Below are 22,886 nucleotides of genomic sequence, written 5' to 3'. Positions count from 1 at the left end.
GGAGAAATGTTATGCTTTGGGGTGGTTATTACCAGGAAATCTGATTCAGAGCTCAGCTATGTTGGGTCTTTAATACTGAAATAGTCAAGTTAGTAAATATTAACAGAAAGGACTGGGGCAGGAGGGAGACTCTGACTCAGGCTGTTAATGCTCACTCTTTCTAACAATTGTGCCTGTGCCAGAGAGGCCTGGAGGCTTGCCCAGAGCACTGTCACCTCTGACTCCAGCATCAGCATCCTAATTTGGGGATGTTCCTCCCCAAATTGCTGGCTGCCTCTCACCTCCTCTGGCCCTCTGCAGCAGCCATTACCTGAGTCTAAGTAGTTGTAAAGAGCAGAGGGGATGGTAACCTGGGAAAGGGAAGGAAAACACAGCTTCTCTCATCCTGAATTATCTCCTTTGCTCCTGGAAGTTCCAAGGGAGATGTGACACTTGAAATGTGCCTCTGCCCACAAGTTATGTAAAAAGCCAGCTCGTTCTTTACAGAAAATGGCATGATGTGCCCTTCCCACTGGAAAGACAGTGAGGCAGAAAATTACATTGCTGCTGCTGCTTCTCCCAGATCTGGGAGAGGAGGAGGCATCTCTGGCTTTCGAGGAAAAGCAGATGTCAGACTGGGGAATGAGGCACAGTTTGGACTCAAAGACATGAAGGCAGCATGGAGTCAGGGTTAAAAATGAGGTGACAAGTGTTTGGCAAGAGGCCTAGAGGTTTTTATTATCGAGTAGCCAGTGAGAGCTAGGGCCAAATCTACCAAAACTGCACATTTTTGGGAGTGTGGCAAAAGGAATGGTCTTGCTCTTCCTGGAGGTAACCAATTAATAAAACCCCAAAACCCTCAAGAAACCAAACACAGAGCAAACCAGAATCTTTTCATGTAAAATATGTACTTGTCTCTGGTTTTACGGCTGCGAAACTCAGCTCAAATGAGCAATGCATTCTGCTTCCTGGGTTATCTTAGTGAAACAAGGACTGATCTGTTGTGAAACAGCGATGGGAGATGAAGGAAACATTGATTTGAAGGATGGTAGATCCCTGGCTGCTCCCCTCATGGGCATTCTTACAAAGCTAATCCTTCTGAATAAAATTATTTTTGTTTCTAAATAGCAGGAATATCTGAAAGTTAACTGCAAGAAGAAAAGGACTGGACATCCAAGAGTGGTCATGTCATGTGAGGAAGATAACCCTTCTCCCCAGGAACTGCTTCCTTCAGAAATATTTTCAGAGAATTTGTGAGGTGAACAACCAAACAACTGCAAATGCTGAAACCCCTGGATTAAAGAGGGTTCAATCCTCATTAAAGGGTTGTCCTTACAAACAGGACAGTTTGGATATTTTCTGGGGACAAGGCAGGTCACAGGTGTCACTCCTGATCCTCAGGTAGTGGGTGAGCAGTGCTGGGCAGCTTCCAGCTGCTCCTTCTATTGGGGACAGAGGTGGCAACACCCTGGTGACTGGCTCTGGTATCAGCTCCAAAGGCAGAATTGGGTTGAGAAAGATTTCCTAGGTGGGGGTTTTCACCCTTCCAGGCACAGTTTAGATGCTCAGTCTGGCAGCAGCCAATCTGTTGGCACAGAACCAGGCCCCACTAGTGACAGTTTGCAATATTTTTTCCACTCTTGCTCCCCTACTATTGATTATGAAAGATTGTGGCCTTTTGTTAATCCCCTTGATGCAGCTGATGGATGACAAAGGCAGCACAGTGCAGGAACAGCCAAGCTAGCTGAAACAGAGTTTGTCCAGGATGCAGAAGATGTCCAGCTGTGCAGGACAGGACATGACTCTGGGAGCTGCTTTCCCCAAGCCATAGGGAAAGGCTGCCTTACAAAAATAAAAACCCACTTTAAAAGTTGATTTTAGGCTGGCTTTCCTGTATCTCAGAAGTGACAAATCTGGTATGAACTGCAAGGGAAAGGATATTTTGCTACCTTAAATGATAAGGCACAGGCTGGGCACCTGTTCTGTCCTCCTCCTCCTCATCTCTGCCTCCCCAGCCTGAAAGCTCCACAATAAGCACTCCTGCTCTCGTGGTCTTTGCTTTGTCCATTTCTAACCTTGGTATTGGTCAGTGTGACGCCCATTTCAAGGATAGTAATGTGGACTTGCTCAATTGGAGCTCTCACTTCAGTCTCACCTGCTGCCTTATTGATTTAGCTCTAAATTTTACTGCTGGACATGTTTTAAGGCTTGTTTGTCTTTTTAGTTGTGGGTTGATATTTGGGGTTTTTTTTGTTGTTTTTTTTGGGGGTGTGTGTGTGTGTGTGTTTGTGATTTGTTTTTGTTTTTGTGTGTGTATTTTTTAATTATGCTGTGGGGTTTTCTTCTGGTTTGCCTTTTTTTTTCCTCCCTCCATTCTGCACACCAGAATGATGGCAAGCCAGGTTTGGAGGGCCAAGAGCACAGTGTGGGGCAGAGAGTATGAGTCACACCGCAACCCTTGGCAAAGAGCTCTATCTGCTTTGTCCACCAGGAGTATCCACAATCTTATGCTGAGCTGACCACAAAAACTGATTATTCCAACATTTTCATGGAGTGTCTTACAAAGTGACTGTAGAGGAAAAGATGAACATTTTTGCAGACAGAAGAAACAAAATCATAAGCCACAGAAGTGTTTTGTCAGATAAATTCATTTATTCCCTAAATGTTCCACACTGTAAGCAAGCCCCTAGCTTAATAGTATCCTGTGCCATCCTACTTTATTAAATAAACACAGATTTGTTTCTGTCTTTCCTGTAGTTTTACCAGGGACTTGAGTTCATGCTAGAATATCCTCACTCTTCCCACAGTAGGGTCAAGTTTTGTTATCCTGATTTTTTTTGTTGTTATCTAAAATGTTTACTTAAAATTAATAAATCATTTCTGTGACAACAATGGTTCTTATTTGCTGTAATATGTAGAGAAGTGAATTATTGATATAGTAATATGTGGGTGTATCTTTCAAAGAGTACTAAAGAAAAGCATGAGGGAGAATTACACACACTTTTTGCACATAATGTTCATTTTTCCTATGTGTATTTTAGCTAATTACTTTTTCACTTCTGCTTTTGGAAAAAAAGAACAATAAAGTCTCTTATATATCATCTGTAAGTCTGGTAAAAAAATGTTCTTTTTTGCCTCAAGCACTAATGCAGTTTTGCTGTGTCATGAGAAGGAAAAGGCAAGGATCCAACTCCTGTGTTTCTGCCTCTGAACAGACAGGATAGAACACCCCCAACATACTCCTCTTAAGTTTTTACATAAAATTGATAAAAGAAATGCTAGATAAATCTTAGTTAGAAGCTCCAGTTTCCAAATAATAGTACAGCTAAAAATACCTGGTTTATATATGGCAGAGAAGAAATCTGTCTTTGTAGCAAAGACATTACAAGGCTGAAATAAAACATTTTTCAGCTGATTCCATCTCCTCAACTTGAGTAAACACGTAGGGAGGAATTGTTAAAGAGGACATATTAACTCAAGTTTCGGTTTCTAGGAGACCTAAGAGCACATAAAACCATCAGGGAAATAACAAACTTCATCTCTTCTAAAATATTGCTTTAAATAACTTCTAAGTATGTTTTGCTTGGGTATAGATAAATTTCGTGGAGATCAGGTGTCACAGAACAGAACAGAACAGAAATCAAGGCAATGTTTCTGCACTCAGAGAAGTAAATCTTCATGGGTGGCATGAGGACTATTTGACAAAACCAAAATACTACACAGAAACTGCTAGGAACACTTCTAGTCCCTTAATCACCCCTAAATGCTATTTATAAATATAGAGTTCCACTGATGTAACCAGCAAAGGCAAATGAATGATTTAAATTTGTGTTCTATGTGAATCTTTCTGTTTCTGTAATAATATTTTTTTTATCACCCAAATATCCTGGCACCTATCACTTAAGGTCTAGGATGCTTTCAATGAGAGCACACTCCAACAAGAGGTGGAATTTCTGCTCTCTGCTGACTTTTCTGTCCCCTGCTGTTGCAACAGGCCATGATCTGAAGAGGAAAGCAGGTTGTGTGGAGATCAAAGAAACAGGTCAATTTGCTACAAGAGAGAGCAAAATGCATCATGGCATCATCAAAATTGTCCTGAATGGCAAAACAAAAAGGCAAGGGAAAAAAACCCCAGACATAAGGCAGAAAACACAAAGGCAAAAAATATGGAAATAAGAGCCAGTGTCATGGAAAATGCAAAAAAACCAGAAAGATGGGAAGAAGGAAAGAAGTCAAAAGTGGAAAAGCATGAAGATAATCAAGATTATCTTGAGCAGACAAGAATTAGTGCAAAAGGTCAGCTGAGCAGAGCATTTAATCTATTATCATGTTTTTGGCTGGTCCAGAAACTCTGTTCAGATTCTTGCTCTCTGTTGGTGCTGATTTGATTTGAAGGAAAAGAAGTGGACTGTAAATAAAATCCATCATACAGGAAAATAAGTTTTTCAAAGATTTCCTCAGCTTTTGTTATTGGTTAATTGATTTAACTTATTTGTGTGTGCTTAGGAGATTTTTTGTTTGTTTGTTTTTTTGTTTGTTTCAATTGGGCAGCCTTAAAAAGTTTCCTGTTCATTCCATGTTGAAATATTTTTGTGGTATGTATAAATAAATTTGTGCAGAGATCTTGATAGGCGAAGGGGTGCATACAAGCACCTCAGACAGTGAAATGTTGCATAATATGAATTTCTTACATTCAGAGGAAAGCTAAAGTGTTTAATTTGATCCTCCACGAACCAAACTTTGTGTTCCATCGCTGCGTTTTCTTGTGTCTCTACAACCTGACGAAACTGAAACCAAGTTAAAGACTCTGGCTCCCCTTAGGTAATTAACTCAGGAATTACTGTGGTGGCTTAGTCAACTGTGTTTATTTTTCAGAGCAGCTACACACAGGGGAGACCCCTTATCTCTGAGGGGTGCTCTGTGGTTTTTTTTGATAATTGTTCTGTGAGCAGCACCATGAGCAGATCAGAGAAATGGACAAAGTGAGCACTGAAAGGAGTCATCCTCTCTCGTGGGTCAGAGAGACTTTGCAGATCTTCAGGAAAAAAAATCTGAGTCTCTGACTGTTTTGGTACGCTGGGAGTAATGTTGTTTTCTTGTGGGTATGGATGAGGCAGGGGACACTTCAGTCCCATTTTTACACTCACCAGATCATTTTGTTTAGCATTGAGGCTTTTTCTGAAGACTGAAGCTGGTGTCTGACCAAGGCACACAGGGTTTTTCTGGGGTGTGGAGAAAGGGGGACAACATATCTTGTTTAAATATAGTTGTCTCTCTTTTTTTTTTTATCCCCATAAGTGAAACTGTGAGAGGAAGGAGATAGGGCCAAGCAGCCTGGGATAACAGGGCAACCTGACTCAAACCATGAAATCCACCACAGGCTTCAGGAAAGAAAATTAAGACACAGAAGACTTAAAATGCAGCTTTACATATTTCACAAATTTTGTTCATTGATGCTGGAATAAAACCAAAGGAGGAAAAAAATATATATAAAAAAAGCAGTTTAGGACAGAGGAAATAAGCTGAAAACACTGTGAAAAGAAGGGAGGTAAAACTGTCTCAGAGATGAGAAATTTTGCTCAAGTCCCAATTGACTGCATTAGCCAACAAGGAGAGAACCAGGAGCTAGAAGTGACACTGTCAGCAGGAACAGAGCTGTTGATGGAACCAGCAAATCATTTCTAGAGAAAAACTGAAATATTTAAAAGGGAATATAGACATAGAACTATGTCTACTGCAGTATTAGAGATTGGGAAAGTGTTTAGTAAAAATAAAAAACCCTCTCTTTTCCAGACAGTGGGCATTTGAAAAGCAGAGCTCTGTGTCCACGAAAGCAAAATATAATTGTAGAACAATAACGATTTATGAAACAGTGTTTGTTCTGGTAGACAAATATTGAGTTTGAGAGAGGTGTCAGGAGATTTTACACAGATGGAGGGGCAGAAAATTGTGTACCCATACCTACTGGCACCGGGTGTGGCAAACCTGATGGTGGAACTGTGACTTCACCTGTCAATTTAGGACAGTACCAGGTGTTTCTGGACAGCAGCAAAATAAAAAATACATGTAAAGAAAGTAATTCAAGCATTACCCAGCTAATTAGTCTAATCTCATCAGCCAACAGGACTTATTGTGAAGAAAAATTGTTGAACAACAGGAATAGAGTCAGTACTAGAAAGAGGGAAGAGAGGACTTTGCCAAAGAAAGTCAGAGTAATCTGATATCAGGTGTACAATACAAACAAAAGTATAAGGCTGAGGAATGTGATTTATCATTATCTTGGAGCTTAGGGAATTGAGTGATATGGAAAAAATATATGAAAAAGGCCAGTGAACTGCCTTCAGTACAATTTATCTAATATTTCCACCAATTTTACTTTATAAGGTAATTGTGACTTTTGGATAAATAAAATTTTCCCATGGCTTATTAAGCAGCACTGAATTGGGGAGAGTGGTATTTAAAATATTTGAAGAAAGACAGGTGGATAAAGTAAGATAACATTTAACACTGAATGCAAACCCCAGCTTTTTGTATGAAGAATTAGTGATATAAAGTTCATAGTTGCTAATTTCAAGCGGCAGTGAGGGAGACTGACTGCTAAATACTGTCATCACCACAGACTATCGATCAGCACTGCAGCACAGCTGGGAAGAGCAAATGTCATCCAAGGTCTGAAGAATAAAGTGTTGTTAACAGGAAAACAAAAATATTAAGGCCAAACGAGGTTTTTATCTGGAATAAAGTCCAGGTAGGGTGCACACAAGGAGTAAGAATTCAGATGCAAACCAGTGTAAAGACCAATTCCTGATTTTATCAGGTTACAGCGTCCAATTAGTACAGTAATCAGGAAGTGATATTCTTGGAAAAGAATTTGAAGAAGTACACTCAAATGATTGTTGTGGGGATATGGTGTTACCTTATTGGTATTTTAAAGTGAATTTTAAAGAGGAAAAAATATTATTGGAAGCCAAAGAACAATAGCAGGAGAAAAATAAGACCATAAAATAAATGTGGAGAATTAGGAGGGTGCAGAACTCTTTTGCAGTAAGATCTGAAGCCCATCTTTTTGACAAGCTAAACTCAGCCTATAGGAGATTACATGATGTAAGGAACGGGGAATATAACCCAGTTTCTTTCTCTGATTCAGGAAATCCCTTTCACCTTTATGTAAGTACTTAAATACATAACATTCACACATCTTTTGTAATTCCAAGGCATTCCCACGTATGCAAACCTAGCTACACATCTCCTGGATTTCAGCTGTGCAGAGGGATGCCGGGTTTGTTAATGTGCTAAAAAAACCCACAACACCTGAACATCTTCTACAGTGTTCCCTGATCTCCATCCCATCTCCAAGTGTAGATTTTTTAATTTTTTTTTTTCCCCTTTTTGCAGCATTGGGCAGAGAGGGATCCTCGCCCTGGTGGGATTCCACATGCAGAGAGGAATGGCAAAAATCAGAAGCAAAAATGGCACATCTCAAGCAGTTTCAGTCTCTTTGGTTTTTGGTCTGCCTGTGCATTTCAGAGCCTGAACAAGCTGTTGGGCAGGGATTGTGGCAGAGCTCAAATTTAAATCTTTATCCAGCTCTCCTTCAAGAAATAAACTCTTGAGGTACAGGTGAATTTACACGGGGAGGAAGAAGGGTTCACCTTTAAACTTCTATTAGCTTTGAACTATTAGGGTTAGTAACAATTGACATGTATGACTTGAGAATTACACTAAAGTGTAACTGCTACACTAATTTAATTTTCCAAAAAAGTAAAGCTCAGAGATAAAAATCTGCATTATATAAGAAAAGGCAGAAGACATGTTTATTCGACATCGATGTCTGATTTGAAATTTGCCCGGGGAAAAAAAAAAGTGTTCATCATCTCAGAGCAGTGATAAGTCTTCATTTTGCACATTCATTTGACCTTCATCCTGTGAGTCTCCTCAGAGGGAGGGCAGCTATCTGTTACTCCTTGTCTGACCTTGGCCATCCCTGTTTTAATAGGTGCAGGGTTCCTTTAACTTCTGTGACTTTCCTGTGAACTCCTGAATGTTCAGCCCTTCCTGGTACCCTGCTCTAGCTTGGTAATTCGTATTTATACAAACATTCAAATAGCACAATTTTCTGGCTGTTGAGAGAAAGAAATCAAACGTAAAAAAGAGAGAGAGAGTGAGAGAGAGAGAGAGAAGGGAATGTAATTCTGCATTTCCTAATTTTGCAAAATTAATTTTAGCCAGGCTCAAGGAAGGTAGGGGTGAAAGCAGGAAAATCCCTGCTCATGCTGCCTGTCCTTATTGTATAAACCCCGATTCTTCTTATTCAGGATAACCCTCAATGACTGAAGCTGGGACGGAAAAAACATCTGCATTGTGCTGCAGACTCAAATCCTGCCACAGCTATAATCTCTGGGACTCAAACTTGAACCAAACAGGATTATGCAAAGGCCAGGATAATATTTGGTGTGAACTAAAGGTACGAGGAAAGGCACATTTCTTTCAAGGTAAGGGTGGTTTTATTTATTTATTTATTTATTTATTTTTCTGGTTTACTTTGCTCAGTTATGATCTCTGATGTGCTGAGACTTTTTAAATAAACCACAGCAATAAATTTCTGTGCTGTGGGCAACTATGTGTGGCATATCTCTTAAAATCAAATTTATTCTACAATAAACTGAAGTATTTCAACCTACTGCAGTTGTTTATTAATTTAAGATGCATGCTTTTTCTCTTTGTCTTAAATTACGCTGTAATTTACTCACTAATCTTTACGAGGTTGTGACTAAATGCTATTAAACAGTGCAACTGCCTTTTTTTGACTTTTCTTACGAGAAATAATAATGCAACAGAACCTGAAAAGAAAACATTTGGTTATCTGTAACAAAAGTATTTAAAAACCAGTGTGACAGCATTAAAAAAAAAAAAAAAAAAAAAAAGGATCATGAATCACATTATTCTGTTTCCCCCAGCAATATGAAGAGATTGATGTTTTCTCACTTTTTTCCTTACCTTGAATGTGAACAATTCTTCCATGCTCCAGACTTGAGTTGCCAGGGTGAGATTCAGCCCAACAGACAGAGATCAGCACCAGAAAGAGTAGGCTCTTCATCTTTATAGCCAAAAAATCTTCTTCACTGTAAGGGCATCACATACGAAGAGGATTGTGAATTTTTAGAAACCTTTTACACTGGTTAGAGCAGTGATCTTATGAGGGTTTTTTTAATGTATTGAATCCACTCAGCTGAGAGAAGTTACAACAGCTGCTAATTTTTTAGGCATGATATTGGACCATTTTTTTGTGGACTTTAACTAAGTGAAACTGGCAATCCATATTTAACTCTCCCTATGCAGAAATGCACCAAGAAAAAAAAAAAAAATTGTACAGAGAGATATTCCCAAGCCAAACTCCTTGCAAGACCACATGTAAGCAGTACCTGTGTTTCAAAAGAGGTTCTGGTGTACTTTTGATTTTCCAGACCTACTCTAGATCTAGTCTGCAAATACAATTAAAACAATCAAAGCTCTATCACTGTGTCCATATCCACTGCATGATGCAATCTGCTGGTGGTAGGTTTTCAAGACTACAAGAATCTTCTTATAAGTTTTGGCATTTCAATCAAGTGTGCAGCTTAACTTAGCAGTCAGAGTGGCAAATTTGCTCGAGTGAAGCAGTAAAGGTGACAAAACATTTATTAGGCTGACTAGGAAGATCAATTTTACTTTAGATCTGCTTACTATTTTAAAAGATGCCTAAATACACAATGAAATGTTTGAAACCATGCACAAAGTAGGTTAGAGTTGAATATGCTATCACTGCAGTTGCTCTGATTGATTTTTCATTCATTTCCACCTAGAATGCTGACGCACTAACTGAGTGTGCCAGGTAGGGTCTCTGCAGTCAGCAGAGCTCAGTGCTGCAGGGAAAATCTCTGCCAGCCTCTGAGAAGTAATTAGGCAAATGAGGACCTGAAATAGAAAAAGAGGCATAAAACACAAGAGGTTTTATGTGGAGGGTTTGGGCTGCTGTTGTGTTTTATGCCTGTAATTCTTATTAATCTGATTCCTTGAAATAAAAGGTAATTATTTCCTAACTTTGCTTCTCAAGAGAGTAGAATTCCCACCCCCACCCCCCATCATAAAATAATGGTGGCATTATTGATGAATTTTTCTCAAATGCAGAGGGATAATTCTTTCCTCTGTGTTTTTTGTTTGTTTGTTGTTTTTTAAAATTTTTTTAATTTTTTTTTCCCCTCTATCAGAGCTAGAATCACATAAAATTTGCAGAGCACTTAGTCAAAACAATGGTCTAGGTGTGAGTTTTGGAAAGAGTCCCCTACCCCCAAACAGACACAATCCCTGAAGCACTTCAAGTTGAGATCTACTGTAACCCGACTAGACCTCTGCTACGGACTGAAATGCAGAAAAGCTGTTGCCAATTTTCCACATCAGAACATGCACATTTACTTGCCTGTCCTTCCATTTCTTCACAGCCAGCTTGGGTGGGAGTTCAAAACCAACTCAGCATCCCTTAATCCTTCCTGTGGAGTGCCTAGAGGTAGGACAAGTGCTGGCTGCACTCTGTCCCAGGTGGTCCACGCTCAGTAACTCAAGCCTCTGCGGCCACTCCCTCTTTCCTGGAAAGCTTGGGAGGCTGGTGACCTCCATCTGGGACAGCAAGGACAGATGTGGCTCCCTCTAGAGAACATCAATGTGAGTCTGGGCTCAGGGAGGGACAGCTAGGTGCTCCTTCTGATGTTTTAAGGTTTAAGCCTTTATATTTTTCAAATCCTGCACTGCATTAGTGCCTAACTCTAAGCTCCATATAGTGTTTGTTACTGTCTTCACATTTTGGTCAGATGAAACAATCCCTCTGGGCTGGAGATTCAAGGACACCCTACAGCCTCAGGCCCCAGAGTATAAACAAAAGTGAATTAAAGGGAAATGAACGGGGGGTAAATGACTTCATTATCTGAACCTGTAGTTGGAGGATTAACCCCAGATATGCAAACAGACCAAACTTATAATTATCTGAAAAACTCGTGACCATCATCCACCTTGGGTGTAGCCTCCAGGAGGCTTTGCACTGCCCAAGGTGTCTCTACTGAAAGCCTTTAATAAATACCCACTTTATTCTATCAGTCTTGTCTAGCCTCTATTCCAGGCAGGCATTCCAGGGCATCACTCTTGCACGGCGGCATCGCTGGCCTGGCTGCCTGGGACAGCAGGGTGCACTGGTGTGACACCACCCTGCCCTGTCCCTCACACACCCCACACCGTGTGTTTCCTCTCAGAGCACAAAATGCCGTAGGTTTGGGGTCTGGGATGGGTTCTTTATTTTGGGCTATTTTCTACCATCTGACAATTCCTTTTTATTAATGATTTTTATTGGTTTAGGCATAGCATGTTTAACAAAGAAGCTTTGGTTTGGAAGGCAGGGTCTGTGGGAATATTCCCACCTCCATCTGCGGTTTGGAGGCAAAACCTCTCAGCTCTGTGAGTGAGGAAATCCCACAGGGGCTCCGCAGATCAGCCTTAACAGCTCATTGACGCTTTGACTTTACTTCTTGCCACAGATCTGCCCTTTTCTGTGGCCCTAGTGACAAGAAACAGTCACAGGGCCGTTCTTGGGGATAGCAACCCCATCTCAACCAAGCAGTGTGTGCTCAGGGAGTGAGGCTCTGCTGAGGACTGAGGAGGATTCACCTCCTGGTCACATGGATGGAGAGCTCCACGTGTGTCTCCCTTTCCTTCACTGTCTCCTCTAACTGATGGGGAAAACTCTTCCGTGCAGCACCATCTGGTGATGATTTCCAGAGCAAATAATTTCAGGATGAAGGATGCACATTTTAGGGATATTCACCTGTACCTCCAGGCAGATATGATCTTACTCTAGAATGTGTATGTGGTAGTATCACAAAAGGAGGGTGACAGTCATGTCAGTGCTGACTTGGAATTTAGTTCTTCCCTTTCCTCAGTGTCCAGCTGAACAATCTCACATGTCACAGACATGGCAGCCTTGTGGCTACAGGTTTTACAGGTTTGTTTTGTTTTGGTTTTGGTTTTGGGGGGGGTGGGGGTGGGATTTATCCAAGATGGTGTCATTTCAGATTTGTTAAAAATCAGAGATTGTGCCACGTGCAGCAGCAACCAAGGAAACGTGTGCCCAGAGCAAAAGTGAGGAACGACCTAGTGCCACTCTTCTCCTTGGATTCCCCACCAGGGCATCGGGTGCACTGAGCCAAGGAAACATTACCAGACCAAGAATATGACCCCTGTTGCTTTGTAGGTTGTCCAAAAAGCAATTAGCCAGAGGAATTCACATCCTCAGCCTCTAGCCAAAACAATAGAAGTCAGGCTCCATTTCTGCAGCAGCCCGGGAGGACTTCAGGGGAGATATGACAGGTGTGGACGTATTCATATTAAAATTAACAAAATCTAGGCTGGGACTGGGTGAGGGTGGTTTTCCATGGTGTTGTCTGGGTTTTTGTTGTTGTTGTGTTGTGGGTTTTTTTGTTGTTTTTTGTTTGTTTGTTTGTTGTTTTTTTGTTGATTTGTTTGTTTGTTTTGTTTGTTGGTTTGGTTTGTTTTGTTTTCTTTTGTAAGAAATGGTAAAGATTAGTCATACTCAAGAAATTCACACTGGTTTCAATTACTGCAGTTTATGAATCTGCTATCTCCCTGGACAGACACACAAAAAGCTGGGAAGCAGATTTAAAGGGAGAACCTCAAGGCTCAGGGAAGTGTTCAAGGTCATTGTACATTCATTGTTCAAATTCCCAAGAACTGCTCATTCTCAGATACATTTTGGAGTTCTGACATTAATCAACATTTCTTAATATGCACGTAGCCTTAATTCATCTCCTAACAGCGTATCTAGAAAACTGCAAAGCACCAATTTTTGTATTTTAACATAATATTCTGAGAGTTTATAGAATGCTTTCAAGCAATAAGTGACAAGAATCTCTCTGAAGGGCAGAGCACTGAAAAACAGCGTTAGCTACCAATGTCTGTTTTGAATAAAATAACATATCTCTTATTTACTTTTTCAACTACTGTCTAGCTGCAGAACATGCAAACATCCACTCTGTGAAGACAAGACTCACCTACCTCAATATTCTCTCTCTGGCAGTAGTTAGAAGCCTTTAAAGTGGAAAGCTTTTTGTTCACAGGAGTTAGTCTGTCTTATGTGAACTGGTGATGATGTCTTATATCAAATGTTTATTTCCCTGAGCTGGAAGACCTGTGGAAGCCTGAACTGAAAATGGCACAAGAGAAACCCAAACTCCTTGGACAGAAAGAAGGGACTTCCTAATAAAACTTTCTGCCTTTCTCTGGAGTAATGTAAATCCAGTGCACTGAGGCTCAGCAAGTAAAGGAATTAGCAGCACATAAAACAGGCAACAAAATCAATAAAATCAGTCTTGATAATCTGGGTTGAAATAACCCCTAAACCTGTGGATTCACACCCATGCACAAACCTCGGCCTTTACAGAGTTCTCTCTGTGGAGTTCAGATCCATTTGGGATCTGGGAGCTAGTGTTAAACAGAGAGAAATATCTATTAATGGAACAAAATATGCGTATTTTCAGGGAGATAGTGCCAGCAGGAGTAATGAAGGGTCACACATCTTTAGACACTTCTGGTGGGTAATAGAACAAGAAGGCCAGTCCATGCACTACTCACACACTCCCTTCAGCAACTTTTCTTAAAACTGGTAACTTGGAGCAGAACACTTCAATCCAGCTAATTAAAGCAACTCCTGCTCTGTCCCAAGGCTCCTAAAGATCAAATCTTATATGTATGTGTAAACCCCTGGGCTTTGGCAGCTGAGTCAAACCATTAAGAATGGAATTCAGCTTCAGGTTGTGGGCACCTGAGCTATTCTGTCTGTATGTAAAATGTTTACATCCCACTCAGAAGGACAGACTACTGTCACAATTGGTTTGTACCTGATCAGCATGGTTAGTGGAAGGGAGGTGTGTGTTTGACTGACCAAGGATGCCTTTTGTCCATTAATTTTTCTTTTTTAATAATCTCCATCTCCTCCAGAAATCTTCCATTCTCCGAAGACAAAAGTAAAATGTTCATTTTCAGCTGCAGACTTGAGACCTCAGTACACCAAATCTAATGAAAATCCACTTCTCGCCAAGACTACCTTTACAATGCCTACTCTGGATTCTGCTTTTCACTTATTTTGCTAAGTCAACTTTTTCTCCTTGAAAAAGTCCCCAAAGAAAATGGAATCAAGTCAGAACAGATTCAGCAGACTGGTCCCCAAGATATATTGTTCTCGCAAAATAAAATTTGCTGGTGCCATGGTAAAAAGAAAGAACAATTGGTGGCATAGGAATGATAATGTTTACATTCCCTATTAGGATGACTTAAAGGTCACATTTCAAGGCCTCCTTATTCTTTGATACTTGAGTATTTAAGGCAGTTGGTGAGGCTGTGTGGGATTTGGGGCCATCGGAGGTGGCAGACAGTCGCTGTCTGGAGAGCAGGCTGTCATTGTGGCTCTGTAGCCTTGGGCAGAACAGCTCGGTGCAAAAGCAGCGTGACACCCCAAACACACCTGGAATCCCCTCAAGCCCAATAATTTCACAGGAGAAATGCCGATACATTGCTTACAGAGAGAAGGAAAGTGTCTTTACTGTCTTTGAAGTCCCTGCCTCGCACCAGATATGGAATTTATTCTAGAATGAATTCCAGAAACATGGGGTACACAGCGCTTCTGTCATTATTTGTAGGGTCGAATCAAGGTCACGTGGTCTAGAAAATTTGGTATTCTAGGTTTTAAATACAATCAGGAATAATGCAAATGTGCCTTTAAATCTACCCTGGAAGGAATGCTGTTCACTCAGTACCTAATTTAGTTTTATTTCTTGGGTTTTCTTGGAGTGTTTCTCTGTTATTGTTGTTGTTTTGGGGCTTTTGTTTTGGTTTTGTTTTTTTAAAATTTGATTTTAGTAATGCTCTGAATAAACATGTTTTTAGTTCAGGAATTTGGATTTTGCTTGAAGTTTTTGCTTGAAGTATGGCAGTGGGAAGTTCTTTGATAACACAGACAGGCAAATTTGCTTTTTGTGTTATAAATTGGACATATTTTTTGGCAGTCCCTTCCTTTAGAGGAAGCTTTTTGCTTCCGGCTCCACTTATCAGTGGTCTTCAAAAAATGAGTGCTGTCTTTCCAGACAGACTGTGTTTGTATTTTGACATCTTCTTCAGCAAAATCCTCTTTTTGAGCATGCAAGCATGAAGGTCAGTGCGAGTCAGTAGAAAACTTGATCTCTCCCCCTCATTATCTTTGCCTTTTGGCCATATTTGCAAAACTAGCTTTTCATCAAGGCTTTTCTGCTCCCCAGGTCCTGTTACCCACATCTTTTCTCCAAGGTGATTTCTTGGTGGCAGGAATTTTCCTACTGCCCTGCAAAACTTCTACAAGGCCACTCACCTTGGGAATTTCTGCCAGGGTTTTGGTGTTTCTGGTTCTGCCTGCTCTTTCCTTCATGCTTGGATTTCTACAGGGTCATAAATGCCTTAAATTTCTAGTGTTCTATGCCCCTGCCAAAGGTGAATAACAGCTGGGTGCCTGTTTCTTTAGACAATTAAAAAAAGATAAATTTCATCTATCAAATAACATTAGGCAGTTTCTTACAAACAGTTCTTTCAACTTCTTTACAATATTATTATATTATTAACTATTTCATTATAATTGCTGTCTTTGGGAGTTTGAACTGCCTTTCTGTACCTAAACTAGTAGTGCCAAGTTTCATGCTTTAAACTGAATGATTAGTCCACTCTACCCACCTTTTCTAATCTGTCAGACAGAATTTTTGAGGTTTTTGTGTGCAGTGAAAAGGCAAATAATTGACTCAAACCCCATTCGGGCTAGTGGACATTTTGAAATGTAATTAATTAAGATGAGACTGGGATATTTGAGTAGGGAGGCTCTAGAATTGATTGTTCCCACTACTAGTTTTCACATACCTGAGCACCAAAGCAGGACCACTCTCTAAATTCTGCCAGGCACAGCACCCAGGATGACAAGAAAATTTTTTTTTTTCTAACTTGTAGTCCCGTTTCATAGTTTTCTGTGGTGAGTGATTGCTCATCCCTCCCACAGTCTGTGCCATGTCAACCCCCAGAGACCTCACTTGCCCTCCCAGCCACTGAAATTATTGTGGGGCTTTGAAGCAGACCTAGAAAATGAATCTACACAATCTAAACCTCCTCCAGCTCCCACCAAGTATGTGCATATCCTTGGTGGAAAAACTGTTATTGCATGTGGAAAGGAAAATGAGCCTCAAACACCGAGCCTCAACCCTCCCTAAAAGGACAGGGAAAAGTTTCTTTTCTGGAAATGTGGCGACAGCTAATGAATTCAAAAGCAGACAGGTAAACCACCTACTGATATTCTTAGTACAAATTCCGAGCCACTGCAAGAATCTGGTTTCCAAACTCATTCAAACTTTTTGACCAATCAAACCAAGTGATCTGATCATCACTTCAGATTTAGTCTTAGACTTTTTGCTTAGGAAATATTGTAAAAGTCATAGGAATGTTAGGGAACAGTCCATATAATGATAATAGTCTGAGATCTGGAAATGGGCCAGATACTCTCTATTTCCTCCAGGGGAAATGCAGCATCTCCTTTCTGACTGTTCCACATTTAATGTGGTGGAGTCCCCATTCCTTTTCCTCAGCCAAGCTGACTGTACCAGCAACATAAAAATTAAAATTAAAAACACCGACAGTGCTTTCACATCCTTCAAGGACACCACTCTGTGAGAGAACAGAAGCACTGCCAGACTTCTTGAGTGGGAGCTGGTGCCAGCCTGCTGTACAGTATTAAGGAATTACTAGCAGGGTAACATTTTTGTCATGGGTCCTGGTGCTAAACATAAAACAGGACTTCTTGTCCAGACAACCATGAGATCTTCTTCTTCCCTCCTTTTTTTTTTTTTTTTTTTTTCTGTCTTGTGGTCTGAGAATTGCACTGTCTGCATTCTCAGTGTCATTGAGAATGACTTTAAGAAGGCACTTACTTTCATAAAGAAATAATACAAATGATACAATGCCCCACACATTTTCAAATCGAAGTTCTATGTTGCCAAGGCAAGTCTCAGCTGAATCATCACTTCAGAGGAGGTAAACACTTTAATTTTACAACAGCACTGTTTTCATCAAACATCTGCTCCTTACTGCAAATATACGTGAGTTTTCTTTGGAAATTTGGTGGTGAAGAATTGGCTGTGGGTGCAGCCAGATCAAAGCCATATGGGGAGCACTTGTGAAAGCACAACTCTTTCAACTATTTTTTAAATTGAATTAATCTGCAATCAATGGCAAAACATACTTTCTACTGAGATCAGTTGTTCTACAGAGGGGTGAGGTCTCGGGGTCAGGCCATGGGTTCAGGCTTTGGGGGGACGTGAGTTCAACCCTTCACGTGGGACCTCGGGGGAAAGGTGGATGTGGTGGGGAGGATTAATTTTCTGTTTTTAAGCTCCCTTTTGGAGACATCATGATGATTTTTGTTGCTCAAAGGGTATTGTGGAAATGAATATTTTCAGAATTAGAAGGTGCTGCAACATCACTGCAATGAGACTTTATCAGCACCTAGAACAGATCTGGATTTCATGAGCCCACTACAGTGAAACACCACACATTTCCACAAGCTGAGGCCCTGTGTGATAGCTGACCACATGTTTGCACACAGGAGAACATTCAGATGTCCACTTATACCATTTCCCCCTTTCCCTGCTTTTCTTAAATATCTTTTCATTGCAGTGTCTCAGGCCTGGGAACACTGGGAAAAACACATGAGTCATATGATTGTTTAGTTAAAGTCTTGTTCGCTAAATTCAATTGAAAACAAATAATAAACACTTGTAAGATTGTGTACGTTTGTAAGAAAAGATTTCCAGATAAAGACAACCCTTTCAAACTTTTAAAGTAAACAGTGTCACATCAGTATTATGCATGCAGGTTTTTTTTGTTTTGTTTTGTTTTTTGTTTTTTGGGGTTTTTTTCCCCTTGATTTGCAAGAGAATCAACAATAGCAAGAATACACCAAATTCAAACTATGGTCTGAAAACCACTTTTTGTTTTGGGTCCAAAAATGTATGACTCATTTATTTGAAAGGAAAAAAGAAAATTCTTTGCTGGTTTACAGCAATGAGAACAGAGAGCTACAGTTATTCTTGGTCAGTCAGATGTGAGAAAGATGACAGAAATTAGTGTTTCTTCAAAGGTCCAGACTCTATATCTGCAGTTGCAGATACTGGCATAGAAAGACTGCAGTTCTAAATAAGTGAACAGAAGCACTAGAAACAGGAAAAAGATTTAGTGAGCTCAAGAGGAAAGGACAATAATTTGAAAACAGACACTGCAAACTGACAGTGCTGCAGAAATACCTCTGTGAGCAAATGGTTGGTTGTGACACATGAACAGTAAATGTGCCAGCAGTGGAGAAAAGCTCCACTGGAGATAGATCACACCAGGAAAGTTCTGATAAGATGAAAAGTATCTAGAAAAATGTCTAGATAAGGACTTGAAAAGGAAACCATCGGAACATTGGCCGTGACTCAGCATGGGGAATTATCACTTAGGATAGAGATGGAAGAGACTGGGTTTAAGGAGAAAAAGAATTTTAAAAAACATAGGTGATTTAGCTGTGCTAAACCTCAGAACTTTGACTCAGAGCATCACCAGAGGAGTCCAGGAAAGGGAATCAGCAGTGTGGCATGAGAATTAGTGGGTGTATGGCTGCCTGGCCTCTAGAAGTGCTGAAACAGAAGATGGAATTTTTGGCAACAGGGCTGGCCCGGAGCATCAAAGAGCTGGAGTGGCCACTGCGTTTCACCATCACCTTGGCAATCTCTCTTCCCTCTCCCAGCCACTGGCAGCACCTTCAGGCAGCCTGCCTGTGTTCCTGGTCCCTGGGATGGGGAGGAGGTGGTTTAGAATGGGACAAGGCAAGTGTTTATTGCTACAATCAGAGGAAAGAAAAACCAGTTTATAAAAGGAGGCCAAAAGACCTTGTCTTGGTTAGTCTGGCAAAACACACCTCAGTAAGGATATAATTGCTCTCTATAAATATATCAGAGGGCAAATGCCAGAGAAGCTAAAGAACATTTCAGCTAGGACTTGGGAACAGAAGTAGCTGGGCCATAAAAAAGTTTAAGCTGGAAATGATATAATTTTAAGCTGTAGAAAAACTTCACAGCCTTCATAAAGACATTTTAGGGTAGAAAAAAGAAACACAGCTAGTTTTACATCAGAACTTGCTTGCTCTGTGACAAACCATGTTGGATGAAGGGCAATGTGTATAGGAGAAGACTAAGTTATGGCACAGGGGATACCTTCTGTTTGTTCTTGTGTGCCTGATTTTTGGCAAAAACCTCAATATAAGTAGGTCGATTGATTCCTATTTCAGGCAGATTTTTTTCCTTCTCCCTCATGACAGGTCCAGGCTCTCCTGGCTGATGCTCTTAATGACACAATCCAACCCACTCAGATGGAGCTTCCTATTGATCCACACAGAGCTACAAACCTGTTCCCAGAGAGTTCCCAGACTCTCAGCACTGCCAGCAAAGCACCTTTCTCATCACTAGGTTTTTCTCACGGTATCTGACTCCAGTAATTTCCTAAGTGGACTCTGCTTTAAGCAGCAACTCTGCTCCTCCCGATAAGGATCATTAAATACCAGCAAATTAAATGGAGGCACTTGTGGCTGGCTTAAATGGCTTGACTGCTGAAATGCCTGGTCGTGCAGGAGGTTTCTGCCTGCCTGCTGCAGTGACTATCTAAAATGTGAATACAGCCTTTACATCCCAGAGGTGTGGCAGAAGGAAAGGAAAATGGCAGTTCCATTTCCACTCTGGACCCCAAAGAGTGACTCAGGATATTAAGTTATGAAAATAAAGATAATTTCAGCACATGCTTGTAAATCAAAGATACAACATGAAAAAAAAAAAAAAAAAGGAGGCAGGAACTCCCCTGAACAAACTACCCTGTTTTGTCATCCTCGAATTGGAAAACCACAATGGTCTGAGCAAATCTCGGAAAATGCAAAGCAGAGCATTAACTGGACAATTTGCAACTGCTTGATAAAATCATGATGCAGAACATAGCATGGCAAATAAAAATCTCCTGAGCTGTGTAAGCATAAAGGCTTGCAGAGCAGGCAGTTTAGTGCACTTTGTACAATTACAAAACTGCATCATATTTTAGGTTCAGATGTATTCAGATGTAGGATGGCATGACTGAAGAGTCTATGCCTAGGAAACACATTCTGAAGCAGAAAAGTGACACATATTTGGAAAATTAATGTGTGGAAATCCACAAACAGGAGAGAAATTAGTTTAGCATAGACAGAGTTTGAATGAACCAAAGTCCAGGGACAGGGTTTAATGTGCAGAGTTATGACATGAAACAGAAGACATTTAAAAAAAATCTCCAGTGTAATTGGTAAATGAACTGGCTTGAGATTTATTTTTGTCTGCCAGCAATATCTGCTGGCTTGTGGTCAGTTCTGGAGATAAAGTAAACCCGTGCAGATTTCAGAAGACAAACCAAAACACTAACCCAACAGCAGATTTTCTTGACAATCTCTGAGCTGGGAAACTCAATTAGCAAGGAAATTGCATTGATTTGGTTTAAGCCAGACAAGGCCATATCCTTGTTTAGTCAACAAGAATACCCAACGTCAGTAGGCTGAAAATTACTTGTGTTTCGAAGATGAAATTAATGGTAAATGGATAGGATTCACTTTTTTTTTTTTTTTTTTTTTTTTTTTTTTTTTTTTGGCAAGTTCCTCCAAACAGTTAATTACAGGGATCAGCAGCTCTACAGTCACCCAGAATAAATGCCAGGCTTTTGCCCTCAGGACTATGCAGGCTGTTTTTCAGCTTCACAGACATTATTTCTGGTTCTCAATAATGCACCTGCCAGGGCTTTAAACACCCTCGAATCCACATCTTCACCCCTTGAGAGGAAGCTGTGCTCCTGAGGCAGGGATTGTCACTCTGTGGAGGGCAACATCCCTAAAACAGACATGGATCTCTCACAAAGATGCACAAGACAGAAGGTCTGCACTCCTTCTGCTTATTTTTTTGGAATGGATATTTTTTCCTTAAGCAATAACAGGTGGTCACTGGACACAGGGCAAGGATGTCTTTTGCTTTGATGCATTAGAGCCATTCTCTAATTTTTTTTTTTTTTTTTTTTAACCAGTTACCAAAGCTTCACTGAGCTTTTGCACCAAATATCTGCCCCATACACAACGGGAGAATTTCCATAATAAGCTCCACTCACTGCAAACGGTATTGTTAAAACTGTGGCCTGGGGTGAAGAACAGAAAAGCAGTAGAAACAATGAATCTCCAAAACTGCCTGAAAGGAGAATCCCTGCTCCAAATTGCTGCTTTTGGAAAATGGATTGGTTTCCCTTTTGGTGTGCTAATGACAGGGTTTGTAGCCACCAGCCTCCATTGCCCCAAAGGAAAGAGAGGAGAACAGGAGGATCTGCTGAGGATTTCCCTGAAAAGCTGGTATTTCTGCTAATTTTTTCCCAGAGGCTCCACAGTCAGTACTATGGAAACTTGTCATTTTCCTCCACACCCTGTGCAGTATCACCTGCCTCAGGTATTTGTCAGATCATGTGGCATCTGTGCATCATCAAGGCTTATCATACCCTTATTTCTTTTAGAAGTTAGGGTTGTGATTTTCTACAAGGACCATAAATTATCAAATAAAGTAACTGAGGAACTGACTCCTGCTTAGGTCAGCTTTCATCTTGTGACACGTATAAATTTCCCAAGCTACAAAAAGTGCAGAGCACATGAGGCATGGGACCCTGTTCTAGGATCTCTCACTTACCAGGAGCTTAAATCTTGTGGGGTCAGCTCAGTTTCATTTCTTCCTCAGAGGTCAAAGGCACAGATTCCCTTACATCCAAATTTCAGGTCTTCCACTCTAAATGCAGTTCTCCAGGCTGTTTTCCCAGAGTTTTTAAAGAGCCAGGTAGCAGGGGTTAAAAAAAAAAAAAAAGCCCCTAATGCCCAAAACTATCCCCACACTGGCCTCCATAAACCATCCCTAGCATGGCTCCACCTCCCAGCCTGAGGGCTGCCTAGCAGAGCTGGGGGCTCTGCTAATCCCTAATTAAATTTAATCTGCACTAGAGAGGGTTTGTTGATTTAGCTAGGTAGGTAGGGAGATGCTGACAGGTTACTCCTGGTGTAGGCAGAGCTGTAAGAGGCGGGGGAAAAAGCCTCCAAGAGGACGTAGCAGCCGGTGAGCAAAATGCATGCTCATTGCAGAAACATGTGTTTGCCTGTATATTACACATGTATGGACAGCCATCCCAGCTTTGCTGATAACACCCTGATAAAGCAAGATATATTTTTGACTGTCATAACTGCACCAGTAAAAGCTTTTTAGAATAACCAGTGCTCGGGAATTTGTTCTTTCTCTCTCTAGAGATCCCTACTGGGGTCAAGGAGGGAAATTACCCAACATGAAATGTGCAATAAAATAATTTTCCTCTGTTTTTTCTCTTGAAGCATCGATATATGTTATTATCTGCTCAGAAGAAATAATGACTACTCATGCAGCTACGGTAGGTCCCAGCCAGAAAGTGAATTCTTCTTTGTAAACTATTAACCTTCTGTTCTCTGGGAGGGTAATCTCACAGGATGGGATTCAGCAGACCCCAGATGCAACCTCTATGACCACTCCTCCTTCAAACTTGCATGATAGTTAATCGGTTAAAGTGTTTTATTCATGCAGAACAGCTATTTCAACCTTCTCACAGGAGCTGCATATCCAAGGGGAGAATATCTTCTCATTTTAGGGGCCAGAGCTATTAATACAGCAAAAAGTAGTAAAGAAAATGTCACTGACAATGGAAGATTA

At 40.7% G+C, this 22,886-nt stretch overlaps 1 protein-coding gene and 1 long non-coding RNA gene across 4 annotated transcripts in view; one reads left to right on the top strand and one right to left on the bottom strand.

Annotated features, from left to right (window-relative positions):
• HAPLN1 (hyaluronan and proteoglycan link protein 1) overlaps window positions 1-9,096 on the bottom strand; it is a 29,099-nt gene extending 20,003 nt beyond the window's left edge. Inside the window, exons 1-2 of one of the 3 annotated variants that reach the window (XM_040090448.1) lie at window positions 8,977-9,076; window positions 5,759-5,761 (exon numbers count right to left, since the gene is read on the bottom strand). In XM_040090448.1, the coding sequence (XP_039946382.1) occupies window positions 5,759-5,761; window positions 8,977-9,076 (103 nt within the window). Of the gene's footprint in view, window positions 1-2,134; window positions 2,138-5,758; window positions 5,762-8,976 lie in introns of all 3 variants that reach the window. The other 2 variants (XM_040090449.1, XM_040090447.1) reach the window with 2 other exon arrangements.
• Window positions 8,101-22,886, top strand: part of LOC120765513 (uncharacterized) — a 29,616-nt gene continuing 14,830 nt past the window's right edge. Inside the window, exon 1 of the long non-coding RNA XR_005704438.2 lies at window positions 8,101-8,471. This is a non-coding gene — a long non-coding RNA (uncharacterized LOC120765513). The remainder of the gene's footprint in view (window positions 8,472-22,886) is intronic.

Source organism: Hirundo rustica, chromosome Z (genome assembly GCF_015227805.2).
Source record: "Hirundo rustica isolate bHirRus1 chromosome Z, bHirRus1.pri.v3, whole genome shotgun sequence".
In the NCBI taxonomy this organism is placed as follows: domain Eukaryota; kingdom Metazoa; phylum Chordata; class Aves; order Passeriformes; family Hirundinidae; genus Hirundo; species Hirundo rustica.
This window is presented reverse-complemented; position numbering and strand designations above follow the sequence as displayed.